At 45.5% G+C, this 25,684-nt stretch overlaps 1 protein-coding gene across 1 annotated transcript in view; it reads right to left on the reverse strand.

The window, feature by feature from the left end:
- Nucleotides 1-25,684, reverse strand: part of LOC144130344 (uncharacterized) — a 76,169-nt gene that overhangs the window by 5,131 nt on the left and 45,354 nt on the right. The window contains exons 5-6 of the mRNA XM_077664276.1: nucleotides 20,531-20,671; nucleotides 17,552-17,625 (exon numbers count right to left, since the gene is read on the reverse strand). Of these exons, the coding sequence (XP_077520402.1) occupies nucleotides 17,552-17,625; nucleotides 20,531-20,671 (215 nt within the window). The remainder of the gene's footprint in view (nucleotides 1-17,551; nucleotides 17,626-20,530; nucleotides 20,672-25,684) is intronic.

Genomic DNA, 25,684 nt, shown 5'->3' on the forward strand with positions numbered 1-25,684 from the left:
GAATAGTCTATAGTGAATACAAATCCTATGAACAGTCTATAGACATATATAGATTTATGGGCGTACACTTTTAGTAGACTTTGTCTATAGATACATCTTTAAGCAGCGCGAAACACAGGACGTAGAGGAAGAAACACGAGACGACGCATGGCGCTCGTGTCATCTCGTGTTTCTTCCTCTACGTCCTGTGTTTCGCGCTGCTTAAAGATTAATCCATTCCAACTCGCCCAGTTTTCTGTTCTCGTCTATAGATAGTCTATACACCATGAATAGAGAAAAGAAATATCTATAGAAAGGCAATAGAGTCTACAAAAGTCTATAGACTATTTTTATAAGGGTGAATGCATTAAGTTCCCGGCCCTAGTTTTCTGTGACCAACGGAACAAAAACGAGCTTGTATATGTAAGGCACTTAGCATGGTACGGCAGGCCATGGGCCGAATAGCTCCACTCTGGTTTCACAGGTAATGTTCAGTATTTTTGCGCCAACGCCAATCATCATCTTCAAGGTGTGCAACAAGTGCAGAACACAGAAATTACTGCTACCACTTGATGTTTAACGTACACTCATAACATAATGCTCCCCCTAGCAGGATCGTCTTTGTGAGCTCTTGCCCAGCAGCAGAACACCAAAATGCACAAAGCCGTAGGTCCCACTCTACAAAGATGTCGGCCTTCGACTATCAGAGGCAGTACTGTTTTCGGTCTGCATCGCTTGCAAAGTGAAGGCCCTAAACTCACGGCTGCCATCTCCTGATGGTACACGGCTCACATCACCTTTCGGTGTAAGCTGAGATACTGGAAAAGCGAGAAATCCAAAAGGCAAAAAAATGATTCCTGATAATTATTTTCGAGGCATTATATTATATATGCAAAGACATACAGTGTGCAGGTGTTCTACCTAGGACTTTACACAATTTTTTAAAATAGCCTTTTTGATTTAGAAGGGCGCTGTCTCCAGTGTTATAGTGTCCACACTGTACTGCATTAGAATACAGGCGAGGCGTGTTACTAGCCGGCTGGTTAACTAACATTGAATAGTTAAATTTTTAACGCGGTCACCCTCGGCATAGTGGCCCAACAAATTCTGTACATCGACGTGTTACTTCGGTTGCTTTGCCTGCAATCTTCTCGAACCCTCATGCCTTCTGGCATCATGCGGCCAAAATTTTCCACAAGACACATTTTGGATTAAGCTCACTGGATAACAAAACTCACTCGGACGATATTAGCACTGGCGAACGGGCGAACACAGAACTTCGCGTTTCCCAGAGTTTCTTTTTCGTGCCAGTGCTGACAGCGCCGGTTCTATTGTCTTCTTTCTTTGTCCCTCGTCTCAGCGCTGTTCTTCCCAGCAGACAAGACCCTGTGGTTAAGAGATTGTCATGCCCCTGCGGCATTCAGCGGAACAGCTCATCACGAACCAAAAACCAGAATTTAGTGGAAGAACGCGGGTATCAGGCCAGTAGCCTAGAGTGCAGCTCAAATCCGGCATCACAATGTGATGACCTGTAAAAACTACCCATTTACTCGAATATTGGTCGCTAAGTCGGGTAAGTGGACGTGCCAACTTCAGGAGCTGGAAAAAAAGAACGAAGAGGTTGAATGTTTAAACGTCGACAAACGAAATCTCTGAATTGCCGAACTCAAATTAAGGCGATCTGCACAGCGCATTCCTTATCAGAGCTGCGGCGCCGCCGATAGAAACTCGCCGCCCAAGACGGCCCACCTGAGTGCCGATCTCATATTCGATTATTCGTCCCGATGAATCCTCGACAGAACAGGAGAGACGTCACCGCCTTCATTTCCTTATTCAAAGTTCTGCCTGCGCCCATAACGTCCGCAGCGGCACAGATGTTAATAATTCACGTGTGCAAGGAAGGCTAGGGTTGTTATCGCACGTGATGAGGCGTTCTGCCTGCTTTCCCCAGCATCTGGCGTAATTTCTGGTGACATCACACTCACGTGCTGCTGCGTGACGTCATGTCGTTTCTACGTCAAAGACGACGGCTCGTTTAAATGCTGCCCAGAACTAAGGCTCAGACATGTAAAACATGACTCGCCACGCAGCTCAGCGTAAGGGGGGCGTTATTATCGAGAGAAGCTTTGTTCTTCCGACCAGGGCCACGGTCGGCGCGAAACAGCACTGCAGTGTTATCTTATAGCTAGTGTAGACCTATATCGATACCGGAAAAGATAGATCAAGAAGGAAGCGTTTTATGATTACTCAAGAGCCAGGGCCCTACTCTTTGAAAGCTAGGTCAGGGTGCATTAGAAAGCGCAGCTGCAAAAATAAATTTGACGAAGAAGATAGCGCATGTGCTGTGTGGTAAATCTGTACACAATTGAACACATTGAACACCTCATGCTGAAATGGGATGGTATCTTACCAGATGTCGATGCAGGCATCGTCACTCTTCTGAGGCCTTGGGGTTTAGATATAACATTGGTCATGAAAATAATTCTGCGGTGGAATTGAGCAAAAATCAATCGTAAGATTGGTGGCTCGAAATCTGAGAGGTTAAAGTAATCAGTGTAGAAAAACGTATTTAAAGAAAATGGAGAATTTAAATAGCTATTTACAACGCAGATAAACAAAAATAAGGGAAAACAAGCCGAGCATGGTGGCAATTTCCACCACCCTGCTGCAAAGGGGACGTTCCTGCCTTCCATCCATTCATCTATCGATTCCGAAATTCCAATCGGAATTAAAGAGAATTGTAAACGAAAGGGAGGAGCTTGCACCAGAATGATAACACTCCCGGGAACCTCACTCATTGTTCGACACACACGTCGGTGTGCACCTATACCTCAATCCAAAAGCAAATCGACAAGCTCAAGGTGCTATACAATCAGCTACTCTGAGCCGTCACGGGACTACCCAGACATTCCAGGCTGGAGGACTTGAAGACTTCAACGCTGGCGACTAGAACCTACACTCTAAGCAGGAATACGCCTATATGGGAGTTCAAAGGGAGTAAGCTGTATTCTAGCGCACTCCCTTTTATAAATGGGAGTGCGCTAGAATACAGCTAACTCCCTTTTTGCTACTCTTTGCTTAGAGTGTACCACAGCGTTCGTGAGAAAAGGTGACACCTGCGCAATGAAAAGAAGCCACTAAAAATGCTGCAATGCTAAGAAGAGACGCAGATCCCCGGAGAAGCAGAAGTCAGAGAACATCGCTACTGAAACCGCCGCTGGGTTTCCAAACACCTTCATCTTAAAGACGCCTCCCAAGAAAAGTAGCCAAGAAATTCGCGCAAGCAAAGGATATGGTCGCAAGAGATATACAGCACAAACAAGCAGAAGAATATAAGTCTGCCCGGACTGTAAGAAGCTGTAGCTATGAATACAATTCGCAGATCGCAATAGTTCGCGAAATCTTCAATTCCTTCTTCTGCAAATGGGAGAGATCGAAGTGAACATAGGAAAGCTCGAATGGCGAAACTAAAAATGAAACCGACTTCTTATTGTGCGCATATCCAGGCATCATTCAGGATGTGAAGGTGCAAGGAAAGAGGAGATGCAATGACCACAGGAAGTAGAAGTCTAAAATTAGCTTACGTTTCAAAATAGAATAGTGAAATGTGTTGTAAAAGGAGCATATAAATGAGTTAGCCGTAACGGATATAGTAGATGAGTTCAGGAGATCTCTCAAAAACAGACATACCGCTTTACTCACCGACGACGACCTCCGTGTTCGAGCAACGAATTGTAATTTTAGAACTATAATTACAGAGTATGCAATATAAGTGGGCGGTAAGGTAACTAGACAGGATACGTGCAAGATCTCTCAGAAGAGGAAAAATCTGATTAAGAAGCGCCAAAGCATAAAAGACTCTAACCTTATAGATAGAATCGTACTAGCAGATCTCTCAAACCTAATTATCAGCGCACGACAAACGTCATAAGGATACTTTGACGAGGATTGAGCATGGTCCAAAGAACGGAGTTAGCCTAAATGCGGTCAAGAGAAAGCTATGCATGAGGGAAATCAGATGTACGCCCTTAGAGGTAGCAAGGGCAATGTGCTTCCGAATATCGATAAGAACATTTAAGTGCCGAGGAATAGTAAACATATCTGTAGAGTAAACAAAACACTATTGATTCCAGTTCCGGGGACAGTGGTGGAAAGGAATTGGTCATCCTCCCCATAGGGAAGCAGAAGGTAAAGAAGGCCTTACACGCGATGCGCAAGAGAAAAGCCGCTGATAAGAATCAGGTAACTACGCATTTTTTGAAGGCGGTGGAGGCAATGCGCTATAAAACCTTTTCACCCCATAATCCCAATGCCTCGCGCACCGGAATCTTGGAATGATGCAAATATTGTCCAATCCATACGGAAGGGAACGTCAACGAATTTCTCAATGTTAGAGACCGATCAGCTTACTGCTCGTTGCTTATAACATAGTTACTAAGGCCAACGTTATAATTAAGTCCTTAAAACCGGGCTGGCATTCGGAAAGGGTTTCTCAAGTATACACCATTTTCACACCAACAATAAGGGGGTAAAGAAACGCCTAGTATTCAGTAATAGTAGCAGTGGTAAAACACGGTAAATCGAAACCAAAATAAAGCGCTTAAAGTGCGCTTCACCCGCGATGTGAGGCCGAGCTGTTCCGCTTTACGAGGAGCCGACCACCCAAGCCATCTGAGGACTGGGGGTAAGTGAGGAGGTAGAAAGCGGCCTAAAGAGTGGCAGGACAGTAGGATTAAGGGACATGAGCAAGATCGGCCTTGAGTTCACGGCGCATGCGCAGGTGAGGTCAGAGCGGCAGCCGTATAAACAAACTGTTGCCTGTGTGATAAGCAGTGTGTTTGTCTCGATTTTACGAATGGTATGGTCCCGGGAAATAGAGAGATGGTGTGCGCGGCGGAAGAGCGACGACATTCTGCTGCCTGCCTGAATTAGAGGTAGAACAGGTCGATGGACTTCTTGATCAGAAGGCACTCGTCAAATAATAATTTGCTGGACCATTGCAACGCTGAAACATGATTATTATTCTCGCGGAGAGCTAGTATACTACAAAGATCATTTACAGCAATGCCTAGATATAACCAACCACTACGCATAGCCTTCATAGGTCCCGTCAAAGCATTTCACTCAGTCCAAACCTCAACAGTCATGCAGGCATTTTGTAAGGAACGTGGAGAAGAACCTTGGTAAAGGTGGTATTAGGTATCCATAACAGCTGCAAAGCGAGCATAGCTTCCATAGACGAAGTGGTAAAATCCCAACCAGAAATGATGTCAGACAGAAGGACATTATCTCCCCAAAACCAATAATCACGTGTTTACAGGTCAGAATATAAAGCGGAGGGAAGGGAATAAGCGCTTACGACAATGTCTTAGTAATGTTTTTTTGTCATGAGCCCTCATGTATTTCTGTAATTTGAACCATCTTGCTTGTACGCTTTGCATTTTTCCACCATTCTTATGTGTATTATTTTGGCATGCAGTAGAAATCATTTGTCCTCACTAATCTCTTTGCTTTTATTGCATGGATCCATAACTAGCCTTTGGCTAAGGATCCAGACAGTGATGTTATGTACTGTACTGAAGAAATGATAATACAAAGAATTGAATTGAATTGAATTGAATCTTCGAACTGCTGATGACATTGCGTTGCTAAGTAATCCAGGGGCTAATTTGAGGGCATAATTGAGTTCCTAGACACGCAAGGGAGAAAGGTAGGTTTGAGAACTAATACGTAGAAATGTCGCGTAATGTTTCAGAAGGAAACACTGTCTCATAAGGAAACTGATACGCAGAGAATGACTCGAAATGATAGCCATGTACATCTACTTATGGCAGGTAGCGACCGCAGATCATAGCCCGAAAATTAAAGTAATGGAGAATAAAAAATTCATAGTGACACTTAGTTCCATCCCGTGTGGGGAATGCACAAGCATTATCAATGCCTTTACTGGGAGTGACGTGACTTCCGACATGGTGGTGTCACTTCTCCAGCCAATGGAAATGCTTCAGTCTGGTAACACCACTTGCATCCAGCCAGCCACCGAATATTGTTTCCGACGACACATTGTATTCCCCATTCAAACTGGGTGACGCGCGTTTGGCAGGTCATGAGTAGTAGCTTACCAGTTTCCCCCCAGAGGCAAGTATAAGAGTTGTACTTTGCAACTACTTATTATCGGGCAGAAACGTAGAGGACAACGAAAAGGATTGAACATAAATTCAGGAGAGCACAGCGAGCTATGGTATTAAGGATAGTTGCCGGGCCAGCTGGTACAAGATCTCACCGAAAAACTGCGCGCTTACGCGAGACAAAGAAAGATGAGACGCTCTGTGTCTGTGCTGTGTTTTAGAGGTGTGTTTGTGTGTGTCTAAGCTTTCTTTGTACCGTGTAAGCGCGCTGTTTTTCGGTGACAGCTATGGTAAGGAAAATGTTAAGGGTCACGTTCAGAGCGAGGAAGAGAGAGAGTGTATCTGGGAGAAAACGTAAAGGAATGATATCCTCGTTGAAATCCGGACGGAATGGTTCTACGCTGGTCATTTTAATGTCAGGGCAAGGTAACCGATGGTCCTTCACGGTAATATAGCGAATCTCAAGAGTAAGCAAGCGCCGCAAGGGGCAGCTGATAGCCGGTAGGCTGATGACATTATAGTCTGCGGGAATAAGGCAGCCACAGAAGGGGATAAAGTGGAGTGATATGGGAGGGACTTTTGTCTTGCAATGACCGTTAACAAAGCAGATGATGATCTGACCCCAACCGTGCCATAAGGAAAGGGATAAAAGAGGGAGTGAAAAAAAATTAAAGAAATAGGTGCCATAGTAGATGCCTCCGGAATAATTTCGACCACCTGGGGAACTTTAACATGCGCTGACATCGCACAGCACACGGGTTTTTTTGCGTTTCGCCTCCATCGAAACGCAACCGCCGCGGCAAGGTTCAAAGCCGGGATCTCCGCCTGAGTAGACGAGCGCCCTAAACATTGAGCCACCGCGGCGGGTAGCGCAAAGCAGCAAAGATCTTTTTTCACAGTCCTGAACCCCTTCCTGTCTTAAGCAGGACTCTGCATCTCCTTCTGAAACCAATTAGTTTATTTATTCGATTTAATGCCTCAGAAGTGCTCTGCTGAGTGTGGTGACGGTCTCCAAAAAGCAAATGCTGAGAAGAGAAATGTTGTGGTGTCTTCGGCGGACGGCACTCGTGGAGTTTTGCACGCACTCGTGCGGTGCCAGACGTTCGGCTGGATGCCACTGGTGTAGTGCCGTACGTTCGGCTGGGACGAGCACGACTCGAGTGCGCGCCACCGCGCCACCGTGGAGACCGACGGTGGAGCCGGTGGGGCGCGGTGCAATCCCGTCGTACAGCGCGCGCTGACCGGACGTCGTGGGCAGACGACGCGATAGGAAGCATCGACCAAGAGCAAAAAAAAAATCTAAGCATTAAATGTGGGCATAATTTAAAGACATGCCCAGCTTTCAGGGGGACATCTACTACTTACGCCATCTGCCGGCAATGGCGGCGGCGGCGGAGCGCGTAGTTGAATGGGAATGGGTACAAAAAAGATAATAAAACCACCTGAACAAAAGCACCTACAAAAAATGCTTAAGGATTTGTATAATGAACACTTAGCTGAGAAATGTGCCCAGGTTTCAATTCTGTGCTGTTAGTGCACGAGCTTCCCAGTGCATTTGAATATTATACGATGCCGCCTACTGAAGGGGGCAAAATTTTGCTCATTTTTTCAGACATTGGAGCTATATAGCGACCTTAACACGGACAGGTATCGAAAATGCTTCCTGGTTTTATGTACCCTGACATATGGTGCTTAAAATGGTGTGTGACGATTAGGCATAGCTTTGATCAAGAAGCTTCCTGGGGCCTTTTAATCTGAAACCTGATATTGCCTAAAATATGAAAGATGTCGCCCGGTAGCGAGCTACGCTGCAGGAATGGTTCGGACTGGTGACTTTGCGTCCATTTTGATACCTTTTTATCGAGTGACTTAAGCCTTGTAGAGAAGAACACATGTCAGAGCTCGAACCCAGTGTCTCTACCGGAGTTCTAAATAAAGAAGGTTATTACGATGAACATTAAAGCAGCTACCTAAAGTACTCGCGGGTGTTCATATACGCTCGTCGTGGAGCGACTTTGCAAATTGTCAGCCCTGCGATATTATTAAAAAAGTTTACTTGCGCATGTGATCACGATCACGACTGGCAGCAGTGACTGCGCTGATCGCAGAAGCTAACTTCAAATCTACACCCTGCAGGAAAGCCGCGGGAGTTTTTCACTCGACAGGAAAGCATTGCTATCAAGCACGGGAATCATCATCGTGTCATCAGCTAGCCATTCCTGCATACTTGTTTTGATCATCGTGTCAAGCGCTCTTAGCCGGGCCACGTGACAATCTGGACCCCGAGACACCCGACCGACATCTATAAAGCTCGGACATCGACAGCCATCTGCTCACTGGCAGCAGTGGCAGCGCCACATGCAGAAGAACTTCAAATCTACACCCTGCAGGTTAGTGCGCTGATCAGTTTTGGGAATCTGGTTTTATTTCTCTCGCTTTCACTGCTGCCTTGAGTGTATTGAGTGTTCTCTAGCCTGCTGTTATTGCTTTATTTTTTTTACATGGCTAAAGAAGTTGCCAAGTTATTTCTGGATTTTAGATAGGAAGTGAAGCCAGAATTGAAAAACTTGAAGGAAGCACTTGAACGTAGTTTGAGATCCGAAATGAGAAATGTGAAAACTTCTGTTGACGAAATTAAAAAAAGCATGGACTTCATGAGCAAGTCCCTTGATGGGACAAACCAGTGGCTTAAAGTAAGCTTGAGCGAAAACAAAAAAGCTAAAAAAGGAGAACCAAATGCTTCAGCAAAACCTCTTCAAGGCCGAGAAGGACCTGGCGGAAACTCAAGCAGCACTCCTTAGGTCTGAACAGTATTCGTGAAACAGAAGCATAGAAATAAAATAAATTATGGAGGAGCCAAATGAAAATCTTCAGCAGATGCTTGGGAAAATTGGTGAAGTAATTGGCAAACCCATCACGTGGAATGACATTGATGTGTGTCACAGGGTGCCGACCAACGATGCAAACAGGAAAAACATTATCGTTCAATTTCAACGCCGTGAAAAACGTGACGAAGTTCTTCAGCTCGCTAAAAAAAACTACTAACAAATACTACCCTAGACCCCACTTCACATGAGCCCATTTTCATAAACGAACACCTATTCCCAGCTGCGAAAAAACTGTTTGGCATGGCCCGCAAGTACGAGCACGGCTGGAAGTTCGTACGGAAACGACACGGCTCCATCTTTGCGCGGCGCATTGCGTTATCCCCAGTCATTCCGATTACTCGAGAAACTGATCTAGACAAGATCAGCAGCGACGCGCGGGACACCGTGTCACCAGCAGTCGTCCCGAACGGCGATGCTTCTGCGTAGGAAGGTCTTCTGATACTTATCAATGTTCATAACAGAAATGCCCAGTGCTTTCACTTCTCACGAAGACATCGCCAAACTTATCAAACAAAACAACACAACCAAGTGTCTTAAACACCTGCATTCGATTGCGAGATCATTCGAGTCAAAAAAGGAGGACATATCTTCATTGCTTAAATCTTGCCATTGCAACTTTGATGTCCGTTTTTTTTACGAAGACGTGGTACAACCAAAAATCTGACTATTTTGTGCCACCCGAATATCATCACTTCTGTTTAAATCGCATAGACAGGAGAGGAGGCGGCGTGTCAATAATAACGTTGTTATCGCACTGTGAAATTTTAAATGAATATAGCCTTATCACAGATGAATACGAAATACTTAGCGTGAAAAAGGATAAAATTTGTTTGCAGTGGCGTACCGCCCTCCCGCCGGTAATGTTAGCTAATTCTTCGAGTTCTTTGAACGCTTCCTTTCTTACATAAATTACTCGGCCTATAAATTAACAATTGGAGGGGATTTTAATGTAGATCTATCTAAAACGTCTACCCAAGGCATAGAATTTCAATCACTACTCGAGTACAATGGTTTTTATAATGTCATTTCAGTACCAGCACGATTCACTTCATTATCGTCATCATTTCTGGACTAAATCATTACAAACTCAACTGATAACATAGTAAAGTCAGGAGCTCTAACCTGCGACATTAGCGACCACCTCCCCATATTTTTATTCTTACGATGCAAAGAGCGCACGTGTAAACAGACACAGCTGAGAATGCATCGTTCCATATCACCTGAAGCATTAGCACATTTCAAGGAAATGATCAGACAGACTGACTGGAGAGATATTTTTGACATTTTAGATACGAACACAGCATATGAAACATTTTTAGCCAGATTCGAAGCAATACATGCTGATTGTTTCCCTCTTAAACCTTATTGTCAGCCTAGAAAGGCTCGGAACCCATGGATTACACGGGAGTTGATGAGGGATGAGGAAAGTAAACCAGAAGAACAATCTCTATCAGCGTTTCATAGAGACACGCGATTCAGTAAAGTGGCACGAATACAAAGCATCTCGTAATAAACTGAACAGCGAAAAAGAGAAATTAAAAAAGGACTACTACCGCCGTATTTTTGACATAGACTGTCTACGGAAGAGCGAAAAAGTATGGAAGAAATTAAACAACTTATTAAACCCAACGAGCACCCCGTGCATTGAAAGCCTTATCATAAATGACGAAGTGACACATGGAACAGAACTTTCCGACTGTTAAAACAATTTTTTTAACAAAATAGGCGGCAACAGCGGGCGTAGCAGATCAACCACTCAAATACCAATAAATCTTAAACGCATACTCCTTCAGCCAACCTGTGCAAGCGAAGTCAGTAGTGTATTCCAAAGCATTAACAACACTCGTAGCACAGACGCAGATGGTTTAGAGATAAGGCCTATTAAATATGTAATTGATCATATTGCAACTTTGCTAGCACATATATTTAATTCAGCACTCTCAGAAGGTGTGTTTCCAAAGAACAGGCAATTAGCGCGTGTTATCGTAATTCTTAAGGGAGGTGACTGAAACAGTATAAATAACTACCGTTTGATTTCCATTTTAACAATATTTTCTAAAGGGCTAGAAAAAACAATTAACAATTGCATGAATAGTTTTTCTAAAAAAAGTCTGTTAACTGAATGTCAGTTTGGATTACAGGCCCAGGACTACAGACCCTTGTCAGGTGTTTGCAACACCTTTCGCCTGTATGTCCTCGGTTTTTATATTTCATGAACCGAAATAAACAAGTTAAGGTTATAGGATTCAGGAAAGGGCGTTCCACAGACAGTGCTTTGCTGAATCAAAAAGACATTATCTTAGAAAGTATAAAAAATAAACTAATGACTTTGGGGATTTATATAGATTTCAGCAAACCCTTTGATCGTGTTAACTGCAATCTATTAATAGACAAGCTAGAAAAGTGTGGTTTCCGTGGTACCTCCACTCGACTAATCCGTTCATACTTATCCTCACGCTCATAGTTCGTGGAAATCAATGACCATAAGTCACAAATTCGATCTATACAAAGTGGTGTACCACAAGGCAGCATCCTTGGTCCCTTCCATTTTCTATTTTATATAAATGATCTAGTGCTAATTGATAATTTGTCCGAATTTGTAATCTACGCTAATAATTGTAACATATTTTTTTTAGTGGAAAACATATAACCGATATTCTACCATTCGCAAGTTTAGTTTGTCTTCGGTTTCAGGAGTGGTCTGAGAATAGCACCCTCTTATTAAATGAATCAAAAACAAAATGTGTTTTGTTCCGTGCACCCGGTAAATGTGTGGAAATGCTTGAAAGCATTATCATTAGTCCATACAAAATTAATAGAGAGACATTATGAAAACACTTGGAGTTGTTTTCTCTGAACACATGCTTTGGAACGACCATGTCAATAATCTTTGCTCAAAAGCGCAAAAGTAAGTTGGCATTCTCAGCAGAAATCGCCATTTACTTCCTGTCAAAATTAAGCAGCTTTTATATAATTCCTTGCTCCATTCCGTGCTCAGCTACTGCACACTGGTGTGGGGAAACACCAGTGCACAAAATTTAAACAAGCTAACCTTAATACAAAAAAAAAGCTGTAAGGGCAATATAAAATGTTCCATTCAACGCGCATACTAAACCTCCGTTCTACAAATACAAAATAATTAAAGCCGATAACATATACAAGTACAAACTAATAAAAAGTTACTCTAGAGCGATACAGGGCAAGTTAGATACGTTTCTCTCACCCGCTAATCTCCGCAAACAAGAATACGTATACCCTCACCGCCATAAACTGCCCTGGAAAGTTCATGTCACGCGCACAGGTTATGGCCACCAACGCATTGGATACACACTCCCCCACCCACTCAATGACTTCGCGAAGCAGGATATAGACGTTACGGCACTTAACAAAGCTGACGCAATGCAGTTGTTTGTTAACGACCATTAGTGTAACTCGAGACTACTCTTTTATACTTTCTTTTTCACTGTGATATTTTTTCCTTGTAAAATGAACAAAATATTGAACTGTTACAGTGCTGTCATTGTTGCCAGGGTGGTTGGAGCTTTGTCAAGCTGCTATTGTGCAGCTTTTTCTCCTACCCCCTTTTTCGCCTTGTGTACTTTATTTTGGTGAAAATAAAATTGAATTGAATTGAATGTAATATGTCTTAGTTGAAAGCTACCTCTTCTGAATTTTAGCGATTCTTGTTAGTTTGAAAGAGCGGAGCGGCCTTCAAACAGCCGGCATCAAAAAGTATTCGCGGATATAAGTGTCTGACTGGAGTTTGCAGATAGTGTTCAAACCTGGTTTCAGAACATTTTATTTTTATGTACTGATTTTAATAAATGTGCTCGTTTCAATACCTACAAAATATATTAGTATGAATGAACAATTTCACTCATGATCACAATTCGTACTTTTATTACAACAGCTATTGCCGACTTCTTTTCGGTGTTGTTTCATTAAGACTTCTGTAATATGCGTGCATGATGTATTGCCAGGATCTTATCTGTGGGATACAACTGCAGAAATTAGGCTTCCCTTTTGAGGTGCGAAACTTCCCTTTTAGATATACAACAAGCTACCAACTTTTTTTCGTTTTTGGGAATGAATTGTTGACTTTAATGTTTTCAGATTCTGTCCTACGAAAAAGCGCTTTTATGTGGGACCTCATCAAAGACGCAGCTCACCATGTTAGATATATAAGGCAAATATGGTGGCTGTAGCATTTTACAACACTGTCCGTCGCTACACTGCTGCGTCAGCCGATTGTCATGATATCGCAGTTAATTGGCCCGCACCTCTCAGAGTGACGTCGCAGGGGGCCGCCAGGTTCAAGAGGATTAACCACGGATTAACAGGATTAGCCGTGATGTGATATCGGCTGACGCCCCTGGCTTGAGAGCCTCCTTTGAGGAGCGTTTGTATATGTCCGGTGAGGCTGTGCTGTATTAACTTAAATATTTCTATTTTACCACTATAAGAGATGATTTGCGTTACCTCAAGTAGCTTGCTTTTACGATTCATCTTCATCCTCAAATTACCATGAAAACGTGTAAAAAATTGTTCGCCATAAGCAAGGTCAAACGATGTTAAGGGGCATAAGTTAAAGGGCGAAGTAAAATGAAGATAAACTAAGTGCCCTGCCGACGCCAATACAAATACTACATTGTTAAAGTTAAGATTATGAAAACTAGAAGTGCCCCCAGCAATGCATTCGTTACGACGGGCCATAAAAATCAAAAGGAAACTGTCCCACAAATACACTCAAAGAGAGAGAGAGAGATAGGGGGGCGGCAAAGTCTTGGACATGGCGCCGAGCGATGTAATTCTGGCTCAGAACCCAGCCGCTATGCCCACATTTCAGCGGACGCTAAATGCAACAACGCCCGTGCTATTTACTCCAGGGGGTCGAACTAGTTCCAAGAGGCTTCAGTGCGCTGTCCCTCACAGCCCGTACTCGAATGAATTTGTATTATTTGATTGTAGCTTTTTCCAGTTCGCAGGTTACTCTGCCTGTCACAGCGTTTATTCCGGTGGTCGCGTAAAAATCTAAGTATACTTCACTGAACAATACTATCGCATGCTTTGGTAAATCAAGCAACGACAAGGAAAGAAAACAAAAGCTGTAGTTGCAGAGTATGGACGAATGTGGTTCAGCATCCCGATAGTATCGTACTTATAGCATGCCAGCCAGATAGCACGCCATCGAACAAGCCGGCATGAAGACAGCGTCAAGGATCCGTGACCAAGTGGCACGCTCAAGCTCTTTCCCTTTTGTCACAAGACGCCTGTCGGAAACTAAACTTCGCCACAGAATTGTATTTCTGGAATTGTGCTTTAACTTATGACGATATAGATTGATTTGTAAACCAAAGCTTTCCTCACTTTTCTTACACCAGTGTTAGACAGGGTCAAGGATCCGTGATCACGTGCAACGCTCACGTCTTTGTCCCCTGTTGTCAGAAGAGGCGTGTCGGAAACTAAAGGTCATGACAGAATTGCATTTCTGGAATTGTGCTTTACCTTATGCCAAAACAGGTTATTGTGTAAACCAAAGCTTTCGTCATTTTCTTAGCAGCAGGGAGAGACCTACCCCTGGTTATAGTGCCTAGAATATACTTGCTAGTGTGCGGAGGGCACACGCTCGCGTGGCCGCTGCGGTGATGCCTTCCTGCGGCCACCGCGTGTTGGCGCTGCCAGTCGCTAAGGTGCCACCACGCCGCGTTCGCTGCCGAGGCAGCGTAGGTGCGGCAAGGCTGGCTTTGGTGCGCTGCGCTTTTCACTACGAAAGTCTGTCTCTGAACGCTCTGAGAGAACTTTTTACATAATAACACTACTGGCTGCAGACAATCTTACCGGCCTGGCATTACCAGGATAAAATCCTGGACTGAAACAGCGCTTGCCGAAGCATTTGACACGTACCACCAGGTCCAGTTTGCTAAATTTTTATTCGTTTATTCTTTGTGGTGAACCGCAGAAGGACTGAAGCAGAAGTCATATTGACTGCCTAATATTCAGCGAGGTACCCAACTTGATATAAGCAACGAAAGTTGATGCGTTGGCTGCATTACGTGGTTGTGATTGAACAATCGAGTATGGTACGGACTCATTGTTGCTACAAGGAAACTTCCGATCGAGATTTTATTCGACTAGGGGCCATTCGATTGCGATCTACGCGTTGCGATCGCGGGTGAAGGATATCGTATACACCTTCATGCTGAGTGAGCGCTCGGCTAGCTCTGTCCAGGTGGAAAGACCCAGTCGTGGCCCCCATTCTCAATGGCGAGCAGAACATCTAGCCCGGAATGGCGTCGCATATAGGTAAAAGAAAAGCAGGGCACTCTCGCTCTTTCCCACCACGGGTTCCGTCTTCAAATATCGCATGCGACGATCAACACAAGCAGTTGGAATAGGTCTCACTATTCATCGGTTTTATTTTCAAATCACAGCTTGCTTCACACAACTTATGCAGGTGTGTATGAGCTTGTGCTTCCCTTTGTAACAGAACAAAAGAAAATGGTGATTGTACCATTGATTCTTATTTGCAAATCTGGAATACAGTAAAAACCGATCGAAAATAGAGCTTGTTGTAAGCACGTGCTTGCTTTTTCTTTTCCGAGAAAATACACTGTAGCGACTACAAGCTTAAGGCTGCGTTCTGTCATCAAGCTTCCAAATGTTACCATTCTTTCTATATACAAAGTGGCAAAGTTGTTTTTCTCCGCTCCATAACGTGCGTAGGCTACAGAGCCGGCAGGTGCTTCAGATATTTTGGTCTCTGCAGAGATACAAACTGAGTCGAACGGATGCTGATCTTCAATAGCAATACAACCCATCTGCTGCTGCGGCCATCAGTTCTCACTCGGCTGCTCTGTTGCTGCCGGCTCGTCGGAAACTTCGTCGAGCGTGCTTGACGGTCCATGGCTGACGCCTGCACCGGCACTGCGCGTTTGCCCTATAGCGGCAGGTTGGTCACACAGGTTCCTCCCTTTTCTTATCGATGTCTTCTTAGGCTGAAGGCTTTTCGGATAGTTGTCGAATACTGCTGGCATGACATCGGGCATGAGACGTGGTCTATCTCTGGCGAGCTCGTTGCCTACACCGTTCACCGTCTCTCGATGTGGCAGTCTTTAAAATGTTTCTCGCAGACAACACACGCTGGAGTCAACTTGCGGTCCTGTCTTTTGATCAGCCGCTCCCACTCCGCAAGACGTGTTGGGTCCGAGGACACACGGAACTTGGAAGCCTTTCCCGGATTCGACCGGTAGCCACTCCGACAGAGCGGCACGAAACATGTTTTTTCCCGGCATTGATGCTTCGACTTTAGCATCATTAGTCGCTGTGGTTTTCCCGCACATGTAACAGCACGGACAAAACAACAGAAAACAGCGTAGATGCGACCAAAATTCTGTAATCCACACCGCGCACGACCAATGCAACTGCAGCGACTGCGGCATGTCCGGCAGCGACGGCACCTTTACGACGAGCAGCGCCCCTCGCGGACAAAGTTGGAAGGCATAGCGCGCGCTGCCACACTTTTCCATTGAGAGAGCGCTCCGCTCGACACACTAGTAGGATATTCTAGACACTATAGTAGGTCTTTGCGAGACAGGAAAGGGAAAAAAAGGAAGGAGGTGTTCAGGGTCATGCGGCCCGTGGTGGCTGTTTTCCGAACTAAACGGCCATGTCCCGGAAAGCTGGGCTTGACAGTAGAATATTGTAGCGGCTTAAATGCATTTCTTCGCGCTGTAATCACGCAGGAACCAGCCGGCGAGCCATGTGGCTTGTCTTTATGAAAAAATTAAAGGTTTGTCAATATTTTTAGTGCTGCGAACGGCAGATGCGGATCTTCAGGCATGCCTGCACTTTATGATATCGTATTTTTTGTAAGCGCGAGCAAAGGTTAAAAGATATATATCAATAAAGCGACCATCTGGGAAGCTGAGATTGGATTGAGAATCGTCGGAGGATATTTCCGGAAGTTACTCCAGCTGCTCAAAAGCGTATGAATCGAAGCCGGCAAGCATAACGCCATGGTGTTGCGTCTTGCAAACCTGCACAAGTACAATCGCAGTATATCATTGGCATGTTCGCGGTTCCCGCATTTCCCACCGTTTCTATGAACGCCGGTCCTGCGGGCTGTTAGTGAAGAGGTTGTTGCTAACTGTACAAATTGTTTACTGCAGTCGATGGCGTCGGGCGCTCGTAATAGCCTATGAGGTAAGCGAGGGTCTCGGAAGCCACGATGAAAAGAGGGCAGAAAAAGCAACGGCGCACTGCGAATGTTTTCGCCCGTTCGGCTGATGTGCAAGTGGACATGCCTCTCGTGTAGTATTTGACGTCACTTCCTAAGCACCTGCACGGAGGCAGTGCGGCTCAGCCAAAGACAGCGTTAGACATGTGCGGACAGAGTCGCAGTTCAATTTATTGGGAAATAAAATGTGCGCACTCAGGCAGAATAAGTGGCTCCATCTACCAGGCAGGTGCTGTAATAAATCTACTAGCGCCATGTACATCGCTATTTTGTAGAGTGATTGGCACTTGCGTGCCGCAAAATCGGGCACGGGGGCTCACCTTTCGGATCTGGACATTTCAGATGTGCGGACGAGCAATATCTCGCTGGCGAGTGCGGTTCTGTTCGTTCGGACCTGCGGACAGTTACGAAGAGAGAGGAGTTTGAGGCTGCTGGTGGCCGCAGGCGGGTCAGTATCCTTGCGAGAAGGTACAGTTGCAGTGCGACGTTGTGTTAAAAAAATATATTTGCAGTCATCGTGAAGCAACGGATTCGGTGCACATTGGGCGCGCTGTGCAAAAATCACATTACTCCGCGCGCAAATATATACGCAAAGCAATACAACTAATGTCTTGCAAATATTGTCTATGCAAATGGCTACCAGACTTAAGATACGTCTCGAAAATCTTTCGTAAATGATCAGGTAGCGATAGAATGTAACCGGATGGGCACGACAAGCTCACAACGAGAGTGCCGCGCCGCCATGTTTTGTCACGTTCTCTTTGCGATGATGGTTTAATATTTAACGCTCCAATAGTAGCTCAAGCAAATAGAGCCATGGATAATAATAATAATAATTGGTTTTTGAGGAAAGGAAATGGCGCAGTATCTGTCTCATATATCTTTGGACACCTGAACCGTGCCGTAAGGGAAGGGATAAAGAAGGGAGTGAAAGAAGATAGGAACGAATAGGTCCGTAGTGGAGGGCTCCGGAATAATTTCGACCACCTGGGGATTTTTAACGTGCACTGACATCGCACAGCACACGGGCGCCTTAGCGTTTTTCCTCCATAAAAACGCAGCCGCCGCGGTCGGGTTCGAACCCGGGAACTCCGGATCAGTAGTCGAGCGCCCTAACCACTGAGCCACCGCGGCGGGGCTAGAGCCATGGATCGTGTTTGATCTGTGCAAGGTAGGGTCACGGTATTTTTTTCAAGCAGTTCCGCTCACGCAACCCCGAGAACGATAGCCACGGGAAACTTTTTGCAAGCCCGAGAAGGAGTAAGTGCTGACAAAGCCGCCCAGTCAAAGAAAAGAGTTACAATTGTCCGGTGACCGGCTTATGCGATTTCACATTGCTACAGTTAGACACACACAGCACTGCGCTCAATTCGTGCTTTCCCCACAACTGCTCACTTTTGCCGCATATTAGCTTCAGATGTGACATTAGGCATATCTCACACAAGTTCGACTGTTAGCAACCATGAAAATGCCGATGGTTGCGCGGAACTGCTACACTGCTGGTGCGCCTTGTTTCCTTCGGCCTTAATTTTGTGTTCATCACTCCTCTACACAGGGTGTTTCACCTAAGGATTTACACAATTTTTTTTAAATAGGCATTTTGAAATTTAGAATTACAAGAAAGCTGTTTAGGAAGGAGCATTGCCAGCGGTATAATATATCAAAATGCAGTTAAGACGTGCTAAGTAGCAGGCTGGATAACTAATAGTGAATAGCTAACTTAACCTTTATTGTTACGCTCCTTAATTACTCAAAGGCGTGTAGCCCCCTGCAATTAATATCTATATCAGTTTTAGAATTTCTAAAGCACGGTTAGCCTCGGCACTGGGGCCCAACAAATCTTGGCTATTTTGACGAGTTAGGTGGGCTGGCGAGGTTGCTTTTCTTGCAATCTTGCACGCTAACAGTAATAGATAAAAAGTTAACTATTCAATGTTAGTTAACCATTATGCTAGTTAGCACATCTTAACTGTTTTCTGGTGTACTATAGCACTGACAAGATTATGCCGAAAAAAACGTTCTAACTCAAAAAACCTGCTTTTAAAAATTGTGCAAAATGTTCGTTTGGTTTACCGTCCCAAAGTGACTCAGGCTATGAGCGACGCCGTAATGAAGAGTTCCGAAAATTTCGAACAACTGGGGTTCTTTAAAGTGCCCTGACATCGCCACTATGCGGGCGTCTAGAATTTCGCCTCGATCGAAATTCGACCGCCTGCCGGGATCGAACCCGAGCCTTGCGGGTCAGCAGCCGAGCGCCACAACCACCGAGCCACCGCGGGAGCGACAAAATCTCAGGTGAAACACTTTGTGTCATGTGCCCTTATGGAGGCACGGGGGCGGCATGGACGATAAATCAAACGGCTTCTTAACAAAGCGATATAACGACTGACGTTAGCTGAGTAACTTTACCACCTGGGAGCTTTACTCACCTTAGTTTTCATGCTACCCTAGTTTTCAGCAAACTAAAGCATCAGAGCAAAATCCTACCATAACCTCAGGCGAGCTGGTGATGCGGGTCAAGTCAGCAACAAGAGACCTTTAAATTCCCACACATTCACTACTCCCGTGCGGACAAGGGACACTCACGCAACATCGAGCCTATCTGCAGAACGTGGTTTCAAATCATGTTCCCTAATGGCTGAAGTCCCTCTGCTCCACCCTATCTTCTAAGAAGCGCCGAAACGTCAAGATTTAATTAATGTAGGAAACCATGTACGCTAGGCAATGGCTGAAGTTAGTCATCGCTCTAAAAATTATATTGCAGCCCATGAACAGGTGTCCGCAGGGCAATAGCATGGCTCGGAACGTTCTGTCACCGCAGTCTTGCACACCGTCGCTGCCAAGCCAGCGCAGCCCTGTAACCGAACTGCACTCCTCAATAACAAACATTGCCCAACCCGACAGCCAAGACTGCGCCGGCCAGTAATTATCCTAGCTAATTGTAGTGACATGCTTTACATCCCCCATGATTCATCTCTCGCCACTCAGCGTGGACCTTACAGCGCCCAGTAATTAACTCTGCGGCACTTAATAACCACCCTTGTTCAACTCACTCACTAGTACCCTGCAACTAACAATCCGCCTGCCAGAATCCAGTGCAGTGAACTGCACCTTCACTGTGCTCGTAGTGTGTTCGTATATTTTGGTCCTCGTATTTCTCAGGCTGTTTTTTGTAACGAACTGAGTGACCTGTACCAAGCAGCGACCATTTGTCCACTTCAGCATTTAAAAAGAGGAACGTCTCTAGTACAAGGCAATTGCAGACAAAAAGGTACCAAAGGTGTCCATCACTCAAGTACCTCGCTGTCCAGTGAGACGACGAGGAAAGCGGTGCCCTGCAGCGGGAAGCGCAAGGCCGGGCCGCCTGAGGGCTTCTGGTCGTCACGCAGCTCCAGCAGACGCAGCGTGGGCTCGTACTCGCTGCCAACCTTCAGCGCGGCCTGTCGGAATGAAAAAGCGGAGGAAGATTTCTTTAAAGTGAAAAGCTTCGTTGTGCTAGGTAAAGCAGTCGTCGCGTAGACCGAAGAATGACCTTGAACGACCTTCAGCCCAACCACGTTATCCGTGTGTGACCATGTGTGGTACAGTCATGGTGTCGACCCCTTGATCCCCTCCCTTGACCCATGACCTTCAGTTGACTTTTGACCTCTCACTTCTGACGACTGAAATTGGGTGACATTCACATTAACCTCTGACAGTAAGAACACCCGACGTCATGTGATGCCACGTGATGACATCCGACCGGCGTGTCGTAAGATCATACGATACCACGTTAAATAGCCACGTGGCCTTGTGGGTATAAGTAGAACGGCTGTCGCGAGCGTGTAGTGGAGCTAACCTGGAGGAGCCTCAGACGCTTAGCAAGCGTACTTGCTTTTCGCTGAATTCCAGGGTTAGCCAAGTTAAGCCACTGCCATTTTTTTTAAAGTAAGAGTTTAGTTACGATTCCCTGGCTTGCTACTCTGCACTGAGAAACATAACAGGTATGGTGAGTGACGATGGGAACAATAGAGAGATGTCAATATGTACTATAGTTGCCAAAAGTAACATAGCAACTGTGGTTTGTTTCTTAGCCTCATAGCGAAGCATTTATGACAGCCCGCAAGCCCTGAATCTATGTAAAATATGGTGAACCCTTGTCCTCATGTTCTGGCACCATTCAGTATTTAGGGGTGCCGTAAAGGCGCCCCTATGCGGTTGAGAAGCAAAAACCAACAGCTCGGTTACTTTTGGCAAAAAGGGTACAAGCCTGTCACCATTGCAGCAGATCAGAGCCCAGAGTGCAGATGCCCGCAAATTAAAATGCGGACTCTTGAAGTGCGTGGAGCGATATTTCTACCTTTGTCCGTAAAGTTTCGAGACGGATTTATTTTTTTCTCTAGAAATGATTCCACAAAACAAATATTGGTGCGTGTGTGTACCGCCATCTTTTCGGGCTAACCTGAGCTCTTTATATCATATGCTGTGGCAGCCGTTAGATGGCACTACATGTAAAAAAATACGTTGACACTAGTCGTCTGCGCATTCTACTGTGAGTGAATGTGGAGAGATGGACGTCTACCTCGAACAGCGTGTAAACATAAAATTCTGTGTGAAGCTTGGCAAGACAGCCACACAGACGTATGAGCTCCTTCGTGACGCTTACGGCGACACATTATAGCAGGCGCGAGTTTCCCAGTGGCACAAAAGGTTCGTGTCGGGGAGAATATCGGTGGAAGACTACACAATACAGAGGGACCCTTTAACCTCACGGAAGGAAAACAACGTGCCTCGGATCAGGGAAATCGTACAGCAAGACCGCACCATTACAGTCCGCATGATATCAGATTCTCCCGACGTTAGTAAGACAGCATGCCACGAACTTTTGCGTGCGAACTTGGGGAAACGTAAGCTGAATGCCAGACTTATGCCGCACTCACTCACACAAGACCAGAAGCACACATGGGCATCAGTGAGCGCTCATTTGCTCTCCTAGGCAGAGAAAGATGCTGCATTCGTCGACAGCATCATTGCTGAAGACGAAACATGGCGTTTTCAATACGATCCTCAAACAAAGAGGCGGAGCACCCAATGGCGGTCAACAGCTCTCCAGCGTCCAGAAATGGTGCGGCGACAGAAGACCAAAATGAAGACGATGCTGATAGTCTTTTTTCGATGCCAGACGTGTCATATACCACGAGTTTGTCCCACAAGGGCAGACGGTGAATCAGGAGTTTTATACCTGAGTGTAAAACCGCAAGAAACAAGGACGTAGAATAAGACGGACAACACGAGCGCTCACTTCCAACTGATCTTTATTACATGCAAGAAACAAAATTCTATACTCTCGATAATGCCTGCAAGGCATTACCACAGAGTGGTGAAAGATAGATGACAGTCATCGAAAGTCACGCTTGAACGATAAAAGATAGGACATCTCTTTTTGGGAGATCAGAATTGACGGAGCACTTACGCAGTCATCCCCAGCTCGCGCTATCTCCAACGCCTCAACGATTTCGCGCGTAATTTGACATTTGTTCCCGTAAAAAACTTTAATTGCACTTGTGAAAAAGAGGAAGACAACCCTCTTTTCCTTCTTTTTCTTTGCTTTTGCATTTTATACAATGAATGCTCATGTGCTCCCCTTTTTATTGATCCCAACATAGTCATGCTCACCCAATCGCTCATTTAGGCATCTTCCCGTTTGGCCTAAATAAAATTTACCACAGGATAACGGCACTTTGTAAACAACACCTTTCGTTCATATCGCGAACGGCTTTTGATGCCTGATCGTGCAACCAGTTTTTCCTAGGCTTTCTGAAGTGCTAAGCTTACATAGTGAACTCAGTTTATTTTGTGGCAGAGAACAACACGTCATCGTTTACCCTGATGCCAATTTTTGTGCGAAAGCTTATGTTTAAAAGAATGACTGCAAACTTCTTATCGACTTTTGTCTTTTCCGACTCTTCCTGAGACTTGGCTTCCCATTTTTTTCTTTTTGATAAGTCCTTCCGCCACAGAAACCAGCACGTGCAACGGATAACCCACTTCTTGCAACTTGTTGGACTGCAGGAAAAGGCTTCCTTCAATTCCCTGTTCGCATGACTTTTTTATGCAGTTGACGAACCCTAAACGAGCGATGTTTCTTTTTATGAGCTTTGAATGCGCGGAACTGAAGGGTAAGGGCGTTTTTCCATCCCAGGGATGATAAATCCAGCAAGTGTGGTCTTATAAAAAAGTTCACTTGATATTGAGAAAGCGTATGCTGACGACAAGTGGAAATAAGCTATGCTTAAAATGATCTAAAACGCTTCCTACCGCTTCATCGAGGGAGATTTCAGTGGTGTCTAAAAAGATTAAAAAATCACCCACAAAACGAAAAACTTTTAACACCCCTACGTCTTCAAGGCAGGCAAAAAGCCTTCTGTCACGTTCAGCTAAATATAGGTCACTTAACAAAGGAGAAACGCTGGACCCTATACATATTCCTTGTTTCTGCAAAAACAGGTCATCGCCGCACATTACAAAAGTTTGGTTTGGTTTAGGGGGGTTTAACGTCCCAGAGCGACTCAGGCTATGAGAGACACCATTGCAAAAGTGGAATTAAGATAAGTACTTCAGAGCTTTAAATATCCCCCAACACTCACTGAATTCTGGAAAGCAATAGGGCCAGCGTTCTCAATTTATCTTTCAACGCACTGCAACAATCCGTTTTGCGGAAACCAGTAGCGAAGGCCTTTTACATCGATTGAGAAGGCAACCATGTTCTTTCCTTCACTTTGCTTTAGAAAATGAATTAGACTTCCGGAATTTTTTATCATGAAAGGATTATCAACAACTAGCTGTTTTAGACTTTTCTGTAGGAAGTCAGAGACTAATATTTGGCAAGTGCGCGACTCCGAAACGATAATTCTTAAAGGACATTCCATTTTGCGCGTTTTAGCGGAAAAGAACATGTTAAGACTTAGATCACTGGTCTTTTCTACAGACGGAGCTAAGCGGGTGAGATTCAAGGAGGTAGACAACTTTTTTGCTTTCAATCTTACTTTTGACAGATTTACACCTTGTTGCCAAACAAACACTTTCTCGACAGCATGACGGATATTTCATGAAAGAGGATCTTAGGCACCACGGCAGAACTACCGTCCTTATCACAAGGAAAAAGACATAAATCGTCTTGCTTCAGGGCTCTCAAAACACTTAAAGGGAAAACTTGAGGCTTTGTCATCGAGCGGTTCTTTAAAACGTCGATGCCCGGCAACACGCAGCTCCTTTGATCACTCGTAGGTGCAAGTTTCGAGACTGTTCGGACCATGGCCAAGAGTTCCGGTTTTGACTTCTTTTGTTCCACAGCGAACCTGGGCCCCAGCTGAAGTGTACGGCGCACCTCTTCAGGAAGTGTTACCTCCCCACACGTTCGGACGTAGTTGTGCGGACGTAATTGAGAACGGGAAACTCCTCCCACCAGCAGCGACCGCCATATTGAATGCTATCGTGACGTCACCAGCGTATACACGGAGCAACGTCGTCTGCTCTCGTTGCTGCAATGTGCGCAGCGAGGTCTCTTGTCCCCTGTACTTCCGCGGGCGATCGAAGTAGCAGTGGTCCCCCATATATGAGTGACTGGTACCGCAAAAGCGTTAATAATAGTAACGCCGTTATTCTTCGATATAGGTATAGCGTCCGGTTACACTAGGCCTATGGGACGGCGATCGGCGGCCGCTTTGCAGGTCGGCATGCAAATGCCATCGCTGACGCACCGGTCTGTCAAGCTAGACCGACGAAGACGCCAGCACGACCAACCACCCCGTATCGCTGTAGTGTAGAGAGTGAACTTAGTGGGAACTGGCAGAGTGTGGTGGGAGCAAGTTGGTATGAAATTCTATAAACTTAAGACACTTAAAGCTTATTGGCCCTGATCATGCTAACCACGGCGACATACGCGATGTGCATGCACCAGCGAAGATGTGCTTACATTCGGTGTCTGCGCATAGAACCTATCGGCGAGGCAATTGAGCGACACGGGCAGACAACGCCGCACGACGGTGCCGCCCGTACAGCCGCCGCGGTGGCTGATAGGTTATGGCGCTCGGCTGCTGGCCCGAAAGACGCGGGTTCGATCCCGGCCGCGGCGGTCGAATTTCGATGGAGGCGGAATTCTAGAGGTCCGTGTACTGTGCGATGTCAGTGCACGTTACAGAACCCCAGGTGGTCAGAACCCCAGGTGGTCGAAATTTCCGGAGCCCTTCACTACGGCGTCCCTCATAGCCTGAGTCGCTTTGGGACGTTAAACCCCTATAAACCAAACCAAACCGGTGCCGCTCGGCGCTCGCCGCCGTCCCCTGGGCTTGTGCGGCCGAGCGAAAGCTTCACGCCCGGTGAATAGACGGGCCGAAAAACTGCGCTCGCGCACCTTATCCTTATCAAAAAATGCGAAACGAGCGGCTGCATTTCATATCTTCTAATTGTCTTAC

Source organism: Amblyomma americanum, chromosome 4 (assembly GCF_052857255.1).
Source record: "Amblyomma americanum isolate KBUSLIRL-KWMA chromosome 4, ASM5285725v1, whole genome shotgun sequence".
NCBI lineage: Eukaryota > Metazoa > Arthropoda > Arachnida > Ixodida > Ixodidae > Amblyomma > Amblyomma americanum.